At 44.9% G+C, this 15,059-nt stretch overlaps 1 protein-coding gene across 6 annotated transcripts in view; it reads right to left on the reverse strand.

The window, feature by feature from the left end:
* HMGN3 (high mobility group nucleosomal binding domain 3) overlaps positions 1-15,059 on the reverse strand; it is a 35,486-nt gene that overhangs the window by 919 nt on the left and 19,508 nt on the right. For 3 of the 6 annotated variants that reach the window (XM_005210685.5, NM_001034504.2, XM_005210684.5), the window contains exons 2-5: positions 11,604-11,654; positions 5,728-5,757; positions 2,429-2,479; positions 113-229 (exon numbers count right to left, since the gene is read on the reverse strand). In XM_005210685.5, the coding sequence (XP_005210742.1) occupies positions 113-229; positions 2,429-2,479; positions 5,728-5,757; positions 11,604-11,654 (249 nt within the window). Of the gene's footprint in view, positions 1-108; positions 528-2,428; positions 2,480-5,727; positions 5,758-11,603; positions 11,655-15,059 lie in introns of those variants that run through there. The other 3 variants (XM_024996559.2, XM_024996558.2, XM_059889656.1) reach the window with 2 other exon arrangements.

Consider the following 15,059-nt stretch of genomic DNA (forward strand, 5'->3'; position numbering starts at 1 on the left):
ACATTACAGGCAATAAAGAGACACATTATGAACGTGCGGTCGCCGGCTGAAGGATCCAGCAATTGCTTTCAAGACACTGATTCAATCAGCGGGAGGTGTTTGGGGTAAGTACCTCTTCAGTTTTAGTGTCACCATTTTCAGACGGTGCTGCGGTACCTTCCTTTCCAGCTTCCTGCTTCTCCTCCTTCTTCCCTTTAACACCTTTGCTAACCTTTGCTGCCGGTTCTTTCTAACAGAGGATCAAAGCACAGGGAGACAGAGTGCGTGAGACAGGGTGGGAGGTTGTGTACATTTAGCCAGCCTCCATCCAAACACAAGGGGAAGCACAAACAAGGGTGACGGGGTGGCTCTCAGGGGAAACCGGGAGCCCGGTTCTGCTGAGCTTTGAGTGGGTTACATGGAGGCTCCCGTGAAAATGTAACAGGCAACTCAGGAAATCCACTGGACTTTGACTTCTCCTCAAGTGTGTTTCTGGCGGGCATCCTCTCTTGATACAGTGAGAAGCGGTCCTGCCGTGGGGAGAGCAGCTGCAGGGGGACACAGTGAAGTCAGGGCAGACCCAGTGAGAGCAAGCGCTGCACTTGAGGACCTGGGGCTAGAAGCTGGGAGAGCCCTTGAGAAGGAAGGCCCAGAGGAAGAAAAATTCCTGATTTTAAGACCAAGCCAGGACTGCCCTGGTGGTCCAGTGGTTAAGACTCTGCCCTGGTGGTCCAGTGGTTAAGACTCTAATGTGCTCCCAAAGCAGGGGGCCCAGGTTCCATCCCTGGTTTGGGAACTAAGATTCCACATCGCACAGGCCATGAAGTGTGACCACACCCCCGTCCCCCCACCAAAAAAAGACCAAAGCCACAAAAATAACTTCTGCTTCACAATCGCCTTTTCACGCCTCAATATACATCATTTCAAACAATGCACACGCAACAAGGGATGACGCTCTGAAGGGCAGAGTAAACAAAAGCCGTTTGGGGGTAAACTTCCTACCCCCGATAATTCTGCACTGCAATTTCCTCATCTGCCAAACAGAATATGTATCTCTACCTTAGTAGGACTGATGTGAGTGTCTATGTATAGGATGAAAGTGAAAGGCGCTCAGTCATGTCTGACTCTTTGTGACCCCATGGACTACTCAGTCCATGGAATTCTCCAGGCCAGAATACTGGAGTGGGTAGCCTTTCCCTTCTCCAGGGGATCTTCCCAACCCCAGGGATCGAACCCAGGCCTCCTGCATTGCAAGCGGATTCTTTACCCGCTGAGCCACCAGGAAGGCCCACGCATAGGATGAGGGTCTGACATAGGACAAGAGGCTATCCAGGTGGCTCAGTGGGTAAAGAATCTGCCTGCAATGCAGGAGCTGGAGGAGAATGTGGATTCAATCCCCGGGCTGGGAGGATCCCTTGGAGAAGCAAATGGCAATCCACTCCAGTATTCTTGCCTGGAGAATCCCCATGGACAGAGGAGTCTGGCAGGCTACAGTTCATGGGGTCACAAAGAGTCGGACATGACTGAAGCGACTGAGCACACACGCACACAGGACAAGGGCTATGTAACTGCCTGTATTCATTATTTGCTGTGTGTTTATTACTGTGTGTTAGTCGCTCAGTCATGTCCGACTCTTTGCAACCCTGAGGGGTGTTGCCTGCCAGGATCCTCTGTCCATGTGATTCTCCAGGCAAGAACACTCAAGTGGGCTGCCATTTCCTTCTCCAGGGGATCTTCCTGACCCAGGGATCAAACCCAGGTCTCCTGTTTCCCTGGTGGCTCAGCTGATAAAGAATCCACCTGTAATGCAGGCGGCCTGGGTTAGATCCCTGGGTTGGGAAGATCCCCTGGAGAAGGGAAAGGCTACCGACTCCAGTATTCTGGCCTGGAGAATTCCATGGACTGAATAGTCCTTGGGGTCACAAAGAGTCAGACATGACTGAGCGCCTTTCACCTACACTTACCTGCACTGCAGGCAGACTCTTTATTGTCTGAGCTACAAGGAAGCCTTAATTTTTCGGTAGTATTGATTAATTATTAGTCAGCAGACTGGCCTCCTAAGACCAGTTCTAGGAAGCCAGAAGCCCCTCACAAGTCCTCCACCAGCTGTTGGCAGCAGGCCCAGGCTCACTGTTCCAGAGAACCATCTGAACTGTGTGTCTCATGAGGCAGCTACCAAATTCCACCTTGGACATGAGGCTTCTCAGAGTAGCATATGCTCTGACTTCCTTTGCTGTATGGACCAAACGGAAAACAGACTCCCAGCAAAGTGTAAAAACTGTGCTCTCTGCTTTTTGAGAAAGCCTGTCTCCAGCTCGGGTGAGTTTTCTAGTCCAGGCACTGAGCCTGAATCATTAAATGTGATCTTTCCTCGGATGACTCTTGGGATATGGAATTATAATTCATTCACTGTTGAAAAAGCCAAAGCGGGGGAGGGAGCACCTCTTACCTTAGCAGATGTTTTTCTTGGTTTAGGTTCAGGTTTGGGGGGAGCAGGTTTCTGCAAAGATAAATGAAGTTATACAAATACTGAAAAAGACAACCCTCAGCACCAAAAGAAACAGCAACAAGACCGCCAAAGACAACAGTCCATTTTGACTATGATGTTCATTTCAAAAGAAAAAAATGTCCTATTTTCAGCACCAGCAAAAAGACCTCCGCATTTCATGACTATTTTTTTCATCCTGGGTTCTCAAGTCGACGAAAGGTGAGATCCGGAAGTCAATTCACTATTCCCTGGGCCAGAACAACTCTCTGGGAACACGTTTAAGCTTCTGTCTGATGTCTCTATTTCCTTTTATCACAGCAATGCAGCAAGAGGAACGACTCAGGCCCTCGGCCAAATGACTCTGTGAATTTGGTTCACACCGGCCTTCCAAACAGTCTAGAAATCCTAGCACCATCACAGGCGAAGCCCATCTGGGAATGAAGAGAGCTGCCCATGAAGTATTCCAAAACCAGTCCCAAATTCTCCCACCTCTGATGCGGGTTTCAAATGCCTGTCTGAGCTTGAGCTTCTTCCTACTTTTCTCTTCCAAGGCCAGTTAAAGGTGAACAGAATCTCCTGGCCACCCAGACCCTGGGCTCCCTAGAGTCTGTTATTAGGAACACAATTATGATGAGGCAGTGCTCACCGTGTGTGTGTGTGTTCAGTCACTTCAGCCGTGTCCGACTCTTTGTGACCTTATGGACTGTAGCCCACCAGACTCCTCTGTTCGTGGAATTCTCCAGGCAAGAATACTGGAGTGGGTTGCTGCGCCCTCCTCCAGGGGATCTTCCCGACCCAGGGATCGAATCTGTGTCTCTTATATCTCCTGTACTGGCAGGCAGGTTCTTTACCACTAGCGCTACCTGGGAAGCTCACAAGGTATACTGTTAGCTCCCAGAGTTCCAAGATCTTTCACAGACCTTATTAGCCAAAGGGCCCACCAGGCGACTTCTTTTTTTTCTGGCCTTGTGTGTTTCTCCCCACTCCTGGGAGCAGTGGCCCCCTGCCCTGTGGCCCCAGGTCCCTCCACACAAGGCTTCAGCCTGGCTGCTTCCTAAGGACCTGAGATGGGTACAAAGAGACACGGGGGCAGTTTAAACCTGTGGTTTTTCTAAAGCTATCTTAGGGCAAATATTTCTCTCGCTCATGGAGCTAGGAAAAAATTATACCTCTCTCCTGGCACCAGGGAGCATGGTTTTTAAATAGAAAACACTGCCCAGAGTACCTCCTCCACGCCCCCACCCCATCCTCTCCCCCCATGGAGAAACACACGTTCCCCCAGTGCCTCCAGGCATCCAGGGCCATGCCGAATCTGGCCCTTTCCATCAAGGTCATAAACTGAAATTATAATCACTTCAATTCCGGAAGACTGGTCGTTGGACATAACCTCTCAAATAAGAAAAGGAAATTGAGCTTGAAAGGCAGGGGCTGTTTTCCTTAATCCTCTGACCACCATCAATTTGCTCCCCAAATATATCAGCTTGCATAGCTCCTAAATTTTCAGGATATAAAACATTTTACTTCAGGCTTTGATACACTGTACTAACATGTCCTTGTTTTCTCAATTTACAGCAAGACGGACCTTTTCCCCCTAAACTCAGTATTGGTGTTTCAATGGGACAGGAAATGGTGATGTTTTTGTAGTCTGTAATCCCACCGGCTTCCGAGGCTCTGCGTCAGCACCGCGGGCCATACTGTCAGTGGAAGATATTATATTGCTGGACCCTGGTGCTCAACAGAGGCCTTGTTTTATATTTTGGTTTTTGACTTAAAGGTCTGCCCCCCCTTGATAGGCTAGACATCCATGCAATACAATGGCTTTCAGCATAATCTACAGGAAAATCTAAAAGAGTTAAGACACAGCTTTTCAACCACAGAGAAAATCACACCACCGGACAAGTGTAACATCTTTTGTGTTGGTGTATTGTGTTGGTATTGTAGCAAAATCTGGATTAACTATGTACACACACAAACACACCGCCCAGGTCTTAACCTTCCAGGTGACTCTGATGCTGCTTCTTAGCTTGGGCCTCATGTGGCGCTAGTAGTGAAGAACCTGCCTACCAACGCAGGAGACACAGGAGACGTGATCCTTGGGTCAGGAAGATCCCTTGCAGAAGAAAATGGCAACCTACTCCAATGTTCTTGTCTGGAGCACCCATGGACAGAGGAGCCTGGTGGGCTGCAGTCCATGGGGTCACAAAGAGTCAGACACACCTGAAGTGACTTCCACGCACACATGTGGAACACTGGCTCAACCCAACCTAAACCCATACTTCCGAACTTGAGAATGGTTCCAATACCTTTTTCTTTCCTTTTCTTTTAAATTTGTGAAACAAGTTTAGCAAAAATATATTGAGAAGAAAAGCCAGAAACTGATATATATTTTTTTAATTTGTGAAGTTTCCAATATCCATTTTGGCTTGGATTCCCTGCATTGTGCCAGGCACAGGTGTGGGCTGAGAAGAAAGCCAGGCTCCCTTGAAGGTCCCAGTGCCATCCAGTATGGGCTGTGAGCCAAGAGGTCAATGCCTTTCCCCCTGCATCTCAGTGGGCAGCGCACGTCCCCCTCCAGAGAGCTGGGCTGACTGGTCTTGGCAGGAGGAGGCCGGGCACACGAACAGGCTGGGTGGAAGGAGCACCGGATTCAGCCAGGAGCATGGCAGGGTGAGGAAGGCTGGGGCACAGTCTTGTAAGGCTTGATCACTGCCCATCCCAGCTTCAATGCTCTTAACCCACGACCCTTCCTTGGGCTTGGCCCGGAGAGGGAGACCCCAGGTGGCAGACTGGAAATGGTTCCTTTTTTTTTTTCAAAAAGATTCTCTGCTTCTGAAGTGAGGCTACAGCCTATGGATTCAGAGGACTTCCAGAACATTCTGACTAAGGTATGGATTTTCTCTTTCTCATGGAGAGAGAATCAAGACTTCTTGTCTCCTTTGGTACATCAGGTACAGAATAGGAGATGAGGGCTTTGCTAATAACGTCACTCTACATCACACGGCTCCAGCCATATCAAACAACTTCCTGGGCTTCGTATGCTTGCTCGCTGGGCTGGCCACCTTTCTTTACCAGCGTATTTGATTAAGTGAATTGCTTGGCAACACTTGTCAAACCTGCTCGAAATCCTGACCCAGGTAATTTCCAAAAAGGAAATTAAACAAAGCTCAAGGGAAACACCACCTTAGTCTTCATTCTGCTGCCGTGGATAGGAGGAATGTGTGTTCGTAAGAGCTAACAACAGTGGGGTCCAAAGTACTCACCGCTGACAACCTGGCAGACCGTCTGGTGGGCTACAAAGGAAAAGAAACACAAAACATAATTCTTCGTGATTTTGCACAATCAAGCTGATTTTTTAAAAAGTTCACTCTTACTGTCTTACTTTGTTGACAGAATAGTACGCATGAGTCCCATTAATCCCCCACCTCAACCCCCGGTGAGCACAGTTAAACATACCCCAAGTGCCCTGAGCACTGGAACATTCCAGAAGTGTCTGTAAAGAGGTGCAGGTGCAGTGTTCAAAGAAACGGCCTCTCACAGGGGAGGGCGCCGTGGGCAAGGCAGGGGAGATGCGTTTAGGCTGCAACCCAAAGCACCATCTACTGTGTGATAAAATGGGCCGCAGGGGCACTGAGGCGCTATTTCAGAACCAGTCCAGTCTGACTCGCATTCCTCACGAACGGAACCGAAGCTTAAAAATTTACACAAAAAGAGACTTATATAATTGTGCAGAAACCGAAATAGCAGGAGTCCCCTCCCTGGTTACTATGTTAGAAAAGAGAAGGACTACAAATCTTAGGCAGTTAACAACCACAGCTTCCTTTTACCTGTAACAAAATAAACACAATGATTGATCTATGAAATGCACATCACTGAAAGATTTAAATAGAGTAAAACGCTCTTTTCATTTGGAAGTTTACAAATTTAGAGAACCTGTTGAGATTAGAATTTTTCAAGGAAATCTTTTTCCTCAAGGATGGTGCAACTTCACAGCAAAGGAGATGGTAAAGAAAATTACTAAGAGCAGAAATGTTCTACATATTTCAAAAAAACGCACATACAACTGATACTCTGCTCCTCACCCACCAAAGACAGAGCCTCAAGGGATTTCACTTTCTACAAGTACAACTTCCTTTCTTTATAAGTGTTCCAGGAGCAAATACTCCTCCCGTTCTCTTCGGTCCATCTAGAACAGTGTACCACCTAACATATAGTAGATATGCAAGTACACTCATAAAAAAAAAAAAGGAACTCAAGCTTTTCTCTAATTTGCTGCCTTATGCGGACTCTGCCTCATGACAGTAACTTAAAGGTCTCAAATAATCTTTTTGACGGTCAGCGCAAATGATCAGCAGGAACCTGGCTCACAATTCCAAGGAATCATGGAATTCTCAAGTCAGTCTGGGTGAGCTGGTCAAGGCCAAAGGGCCTTGGAGTGTTTCTTGCCATCTCCACATCGAAGAATTTTCTTGCTGAAAATAGCCAGAGGAAGCTAAAGCTGTCTTTCTTTAAACTACAGAAGGAAATGAAGGGCCAGAGCCTCCAGGAATAACTTTAACCCTGGGTTCGCGTGCACAGCTCAGAGCTGGACTTCAGGTGGGTGGGCAGAAGTGTCGAGTCAGAAGACCGTGCAGACACGTCGATGCACAGGGTCAGGGGGTGCACAGCACGACACACAATGCGGGTCTTCCCTCCCGCCCCTCGTCTGTAACCCTTCTGCACGGAACCATCTTCTCTAGCGCTTCTGTAGCTCTGATGCCTCGCGGGGGCCCTCAGCAAACATGGAAGTGACTGGACGGGGTGAGCAACAGACACGCACAGCAAGAGTGAACTCGCAGGGAGCGGTGCCAAGGCCACTAGTTACTTAGGATCCAGTTTGGAGCCTGAAAAGGGGCCAACAGGTTAACCATTATTTACAACTGCCTCCCTATCAACCAACGAGCTGTTCTGAGTAAGAGCTCATTGAAGGGAAGCCAGATCCTGTGAAAAATTTCCCAACTCGATGGTTCTCTGCTCCCTCCCTCTCCAGGCAAGAGGGGAACACACGAAGAGGCAGAGTGATGTCACACCCCCACCCCGACCCTGGGATTTCCAGAGGCATTCCAACAGAGCACTGGCCTGCCAGCTGTTCCCATCCAAATGACTCACTACCTTTTCATAATTCAGGTCCAGTACAAGAGTTTCAAAATAAAAAGCCTACAGAACGCATGCAAAACAAAGTCTGCCTTTCTAGGCTATCTAAATGGAGCCATATCTAAAAAGCATATATTTTACAGTAAAATGATTTTATGACTTCCTGCCTAAAATTTACCAGCTCTTCTTTCTATGTCAGGGAGGGAAAAAAAAAACAAACAAACAACAACTTCTCTTAAATATTCTTCTCTTAAACCATCCTAAGAGATGCTCTTTCTCACTGCAGAGAGGGGAGGCTGAAACAAACTTTCGCTCACAGTCAGTAGTACTGACTTTGCACCAAGTGTGTATACCTTCCTGGAAAGTTTCATCACATTTCACAAATCTTCCTACAAATGACCGGACTGTATTTACTGGATATAAAATAGACCAGGCTGCTCTTCTCCCTTCTTTCAAACACTAGAATTCAAAGTATTCATTTGAGACTCACATTGTGGGGCAGAACTACTATTTTAAAAAAAGATAAGATGTAAAATAAAAGATAAGATTTAAAAAAAAAGATAAGAATTTCTCTCAATAAACAAGGCTTTACTATATAGCACAGGGAACTATATTCAATATCTTGTAATACAGTGGAAAGAATTTTAAAAAAGAATATAGATGTATACATATATGTGTATCACCAAATCATTTTGTTATGTGCCTGAAACACAATATGGTAAATCAACTATACGTCAATTAAAAAAAAAAGTCTTTCCGTTTGTTGATTGTGAATCCGCAGGAAAAGTGGCCAAAAGAGCAGTTCTCAGGGGAAAAAAGGAAGGCTTTTAGAATGATGGGTCGTTAAGAGTTATAGAAAAAACGTGAGGGTTTGTTACTGCGGTACACAGGTGCTGGACAAAATGGAATTATTCAGTAGGCATTGACTGATCACCTGATAAACTCCCTAGGCTGGACAAAATTATCGTGAGGGCTACTACGAAAGATACGGAGTTTTTAATGTCCTGCAAAAGCAACACAGAAGTCTGATCTCAATATGACAGAATTCCCTGGGAGAGCTAGAGACAAGCAGAATCACTGAACTTAGCTGAATACTGCTCAAAACATATACGCCATTCCAGTGGAACTGAGAAGTATATTTACTTTTATGAGACTTCTTAATGCTTCTGTGCTTCACCATGCACTTCCAAGCAAAGCCCACAAGTCAAGTTGCTTTTAACTTTCATAAACAAATGAAGAGCTAGGTCGAATTTCCCTTCTTTGCAGAATTGAGAAGTGGAGCAGGATGCGTATCAGGGTCTTGACTGGAGGACGGAGAAGACAGAGAAAAGGCACTGGGTGACCAGATTATTTTTTTGGGGGGGGGGGGGTGGGCCATGACGTGTGGCATGTGGGATCTTATATAGCTTTCTGACCAGAGATTGAACCCGGGCCTCCGGCACTGGGAGTGCAGAGTCTTAACCACTGGACCACCACGAAGTCCCATGACCAGATTTACAATGACCCCAAAAGGGGCATGAGGACAGGGGATTTTGAGTCAGAAGACTCAGACGGCTTTCCTGGTGCTGCAACTGACAAGGTGTGACACCTGAAGGAAAAGTATGTTATTTCTCTGAGAACCTTTTCCGCTCTTGTTATATGGGGATAACAACTCGTGCCTCTGTTGACCAAAACAGTGCTTCTCTGACATAAATTACTCCCTCTGATTGCTTTTTCTTCGTAGCAGATTTCTGATCATTTTATTTTCTCTCTCTTTCTCCCTTCTACAGCGGAAGCTCCATGAAGGCAGAGAGACTTTTGCTCCTTTGTTCACTATGCAATCTGCACAGCCTGGCGCATTCAAGTGTTCCATACGTCTTGTGGTTGCTTTGGTCGGAATGCTGTTGCTGTTGTTCAGTCGTTAAGTCAGTCGTGTCTGACTCTTCGCAACCCCCTGGACTCCAGCATATCAGGCTTCCCTATTCTTCACCATCTCCCAGAGTCTGCTCAAACTCATGTCCACTGAGTCAGTGATGCCATTCAGCCATCTCATCCTCTGTCACCCCCTTCCCCACCTGCCCTCAATCTCCCCGAGTATTAGGGTCTTTTCCAATGAGTCGGCTCTGTGCATGGCCAACTATCTCTATGGAAATCCCGAAGTGCTCTCTCCCCTTATTCCAGGGTTAAATTAAGGGTCAGCTCAAACAATGGAGGTGAAAATCTGCCCAGTGTAATGACGGTAGCCTATCACTTTGGTAATTTATTGTCCAGATACTATACTCTGCACTATGCCCTTCAAATACCGTGGAGAAGATTTTTAAAAGGGGATCCTCCTTTGTAACTGATATTTATTGAATGTAGACTAGGCTGGGCATACTCAGTGACATAACTAGAAAACCCCATCAATTCAGCGGGGAAAATCAATCAATATATGATCAAATAGTTCTTATCCCAAAGCACTTCTAATTAACCAACCTTTTCACTTTTTAAACAATTGTGTTGGTGTCCTGAAGACAAATCATAAGTTTTAATCTGGTCCTGATTTAAATGATAGGAAGAGTCTTTTCTAGGAAAGATTTCTGATAGCAGTAAGATAATACATGCAATCAAATAGAACATTAAAAATAATAATGTAAAAATATAAGTAATAAAAATTCTGAGGCTAAAAGAATATGCATAAGACAACTGTATGAGCAAAAATCTTGTTCATATATTCTAACCAGCTTGCTTTTAGTGTTGAAAGAAGGGAAAAGATGTTTTCACTATCCATGATCTGTTGTATGTAATGGTTTCTAGGTTTTCTGACAGATCAATTTAAATAGCAGTCCCCAAGGAGAAACCCAAATGCATTTGTGCCCAAACCTAAAAACATTAACGTGTATTACACTTAGTCAACTGTCCTACAGATTACATTTCACCATTTTCCAGAAAACTCAAGCGCTGAAACTTTGGTATAACATTTTTTTATTTGTTTCTACCATTTGTTTAGTGACTTGACCTTGGATTGCCAGTTTTACCTCCCAAGCTCTGCTAGACACTGAAAACTGGGTAAATGCATGGCGGGGACTCGGCTATAAGCAGTTCTGTTTGTTCTGCTTTTGAATTATTTCTTTACAGATTCTGTTGAAGATTTTCCATTCGGCCGAACAAACTTCCTTTTACAAATCATGTGTAGGGGTTTTGCTCTCATGACAACCTCTGAATTATTAACACAATATGAGTCACCCAATCAAAGAATCTGTAACTAGATATTGTTTTCGTCTCTCTCGTGACCCCTTTTAGTTTATAAGTTCAAGGGTTAAGAGCTGCAGTGTTTCCACACACTGTAAAGCTCTGTGCAAAAGGGAATGGCTGTCATCACAGTAACCATCTCATTTGCTACTTTTCTAGCTCATCTCCTTTTAGAAGTTCATGATATTGCCATGGAAGGTCAAATGCAAGTATCTCTTCCAAGTTCCTAGCCTTTTGGAGTTTTCTGTATTTTCACACAGAGCTTCTTTGACTTATTATCTAATTATCCCAAACCCTAAGAATTTTCCTGGTTAAAAATAAAAAACTTTAAAATTCTGACATTTTACGTATCTTTTGTAATTTTTGACTTTAGAAGACGACCGCTTTTAGGCAAATACTCAGAACCCAAACGGTAATTTATAGTTCACTCACTGGAGTGGAGAATTTATTAAATCAACAGTCTTTCATTTCCTTACTGTGAAAGGCACACTTTGTTCTCCTTGATGAATTTACCTATTATCTCACTCTTTGCCCAGGAGGAATTCTCAGTATCTGCTTTAACAGACAGCAGTACTCACAAGCAGAAACATAAACACAGTAAGTGGAAAACACCTCCTGAGTGCCTCTGACTGAAACCTGCCCAGGCCCAGGGCAGTGACACAGCCACAGGTCTGTCTCTGGTTTACATAGTCTCAGCAATCCGGTTTAGAAGAGGAGTCATTCAGATGCAGACAGTCGTAACAACACTAGAAGTTCCAGTTAATGATTAAATACGGGATGTCAAAGATACACTTACCTCCTGTTTAGTTACTTTGGATCCATCCTTCCCCTCTGTATTCTCTGGAGACTAAAAAGAAAACATTTGGGTGAATTGTATTTAAGTTGGAAAATGCATATTAAAAGACCACATAAGCCAATGATAATCTCCAGGGAAAAGAAAATTTGTAAAAGGATACGTTTTACACACACACACACACACACAGAGCATTTATCTGCATAACTGCTCTAATATTAAACCAGAATTGTTGCAAGAACTGATCTGAGCCCCTGTTCTCAATGTACATTCACTTGAAGCAATTTTCATTGATTTCTCTTGCCACCGGGGGAAAAGAACAGGGAGCCAATAGTCACTTTGTTCCCTAAGATGAGAGCAGGAAAAGCCCAGGCCAAGGGCAAAACTGTTATTTTCACCCCATACTCGCCTAGCTTTGATTCTAGCCCATTTCCTGATAAGACCTGACACATTTATCATGAATTCCCATTTTTCCATCAGTAACTCCAGGGTCTCTCCCACACTCCCGGCCCCAGCGGAATGGCCCAGCACCCAGCCACCCTAGCTGATTTCTTTCCAGAGTTTGATCCATCCCCCCAGGCAGCATCTGCCCACTCTTGTGATAGCGCAAACCTGACTCCTTTCCAGACTCCATAAATACACTTAGATTTATAAGGCAAATCAATTATGTCAATATATTTTTATTGGCTATACAATAAATAAGATGAAAACAATAATAATCAGAAAATTAAAACTATTTGACACAACACAGGAATAGAGTGGGTTTCCCAAGTGGCGCTAGTAGTAAAGAACCTGCCTCCCAGTGCAGGAGACTTGAGAGGTGGGTTCAATCCCTGGGTGGGGAAGAACCCCTGCAGAAGGGAACGGCTACCCACTCCAGTATTCTTGCCTGGAGAATCCCATGGACAGAGGAGCCTATCGGGCTACGGTCCATAGGGTCACAAAGAGTTGGACACAACTGAAGTGACTCATCGGACAAGCACGCAGGAATAGAGGAGTGGCTCAGACAGTAAAGAATCTGCTTGTAATGTAGGAGAACCAGATTTGGTCCTTGGGTCGGGAAGATGTCCTGGAGAATGGAAGGGCTACCCACTTCAGTACTCTTGTCTGGAGAATTCCATGGACAGAGAAGCCTGGTGGGGCTACACTCCATAGGGTCACAAAGAGTCGGACACAACTGAGCAACTAACACACACACAGGAATAGAGTTCCCAGGACAAAAAAAATACAAATAGCAAACTGACATTTGATACAATGCATGGCTTAGGAACGGAGAAGGCAATGGCACCCCACTCCAGTCAGAGGAGCCTGCTGGGCTGCAGTCCATGGGGTGGCTAAGAGTCGGACATGACTGAGTGACTTCCCTTTCACTTTTCACTTTCATGCACTGGAGAAGGAAATGGCAACCCACTCCAGTGTTCTTGCCTGGAGAATCCCAGGGACGGGGAAGCCTGCTGGGCTGCCGTCTATGGGGTCGCACAGAGTCGGACACGACTGAAGCGACTTAGCAGCAGTAGCAGCATGGCTTAGAAAAGAAAACAGCTATGTGGTAATGCCTAGTCTGATAAAATGAGAAAAACATTTAAATGCTCCTCAAACCCACTGTTTGCTGGTGTTAGTGACACTGTAAATCAATATATTTTCAAAGAACAATCTGGCAATATAAAAAAGACACAGAGGACTAATCATGTAATGACAGAGTAATTCTGATTTTGGAAACTGGAACCAAGACTCAGAGAAAGCAACAAGAAGCTTTGTAAAAATACCGTTTTGTTTGTACTCTTTCTAATATGAAGTAACTGGAAACGACTCACAGGATCAGTAAATAACAGACAAATGTTTAGATAAACAATGTAATTATTAATGTTATGGGATTAAAAATAGTTAAGCTATGTGAACATATGGAAAGTCCACATAAAGTAAGATTAAATTTAAACACTTAGGTTACAGGAAAATCCCTGGCAGACCAGTGGTTAGGACTCCACACTTTCACTGCTGAGGGGCTGCGTTCAATCTCGGGTAGGGGAACTAAGATCATGTGAGCTGCACAGTGCGGCCAAAAAATATTAATAAATAAATGCTTAGATGATAAAATAATATGTAAAAGTCAGGTCAGAAATAGATAAAGTCTTTGAGAAAGACAAAAGCTTTTCTTCTATGCAAACAACACAGTAAGCCTCTTCTTCCCTGGGACTGCCTGTTACCCAGTCTATGGATTTCTCTCTCTTCAGAACCTCCCAGATCCTTGGAGTTCTCTCCTGTTTCCCCATCAAGCAACTATTTTTCCCCTCATCCATGGAATCCTCTCTATCATCAAGGAAAACAGAGCTTCTCTTTTCTCTCCCCACTCTCTGGCACAGGAATGTCTGGCTCATAGATCTTGTGCTGTATCAGGTGGCTGAGTTAGAGACAGAAAAATCTCGGATAATCTAAAAGGTGAGCCATTTGGCTTTGTCCATTTCCCCAGTTACCAGTGTGACCCTTCTGGCCACAAACCAGACGCTGTGTTGTCTGAAGTGCTGGGCTCTCATTCTTACTTATCAGGCCACACTTACTTATCGGCCCAGATCTGATCTGGGCTACCCTCTACCTGGAACTGACAGGCTTTTAAAGAAGCAGCACACAGCTACTACTTATTTGTTTTTTGGCCATGTGGGATGTTAAGTTTCTTGACCAGGGATTGAATCTACCCTCCCTGCATTGTAAGCGCTGAGTCTTAACCACTGGACTTCCAGGGAAGTCTCCACACAGCTTCTACTGACATTAAATGACATTAAAATTTTTTTTTTTCTTAAACTGGTATCATCCACAAATTTTTTTCCTTAGACTGATATTAACGACATTATGTTCAATATGCTTCCCGCCAGTGGATTTGTGACAGCAATATGACTGATCACTCTCTAAACTGACCTAATATTGTTCGTATTGGATGCAAATTATTGAAAAAGAGAAACTTGGAAACAACCCCCGCACCCCCCAAAAGAAGGCAGGTATAACTGAATATGTTATTTCTTCCAGATGAATGAATGAGCCTAAGACTGGAAACGGGAAGAGAGACAAATGTAGAAAAGCTGGTTTGTCTGGCAACTACTCTACGAGATCACTCTATAACAAGCACATAGCAAACTGGTAGGCAGGAACAACCCAAATGATCTTCACCCTGGGATCAGTGGGGTTCTGCGGCACATATGCAGGTCCAGACACCACTTCACTCTTGGCTCCCTAGCTCAGAGCCGTGTGATCTGGGACAGTGACCTGATCATGCGACTCCGTCTCTTTCTCTGATCAATGATAGTGACACCTAACTCAAAGGGTCACGTTTACAATCAAGCAAGATACTGGGGAGAGCATTTCATAGACTGAATGGCTATACAGATGTTATACAACAAAACATATAAGACCTTCAGTCAGTCAGTTCAGTCGCTCAGTCGTGTCCAACTCTGTGACCCCATGAATCGC

Source organism: Bos taurus, chromosome 9 (assembly GCF_002263795.3).
Source record: "Bos taurus isolate L1 Dominette 01449 registration number 42190680 breed Hereford chromosome 9, ARS-UCD2.0, whole genome shotgun sequence".
Taxonomy (NCBI): domain Eukaryota; kingdom Metazoa; phylum Chordata; class Mammalia; order Artiodactyla; family Bovidae; genus Bos; species Bos taurus.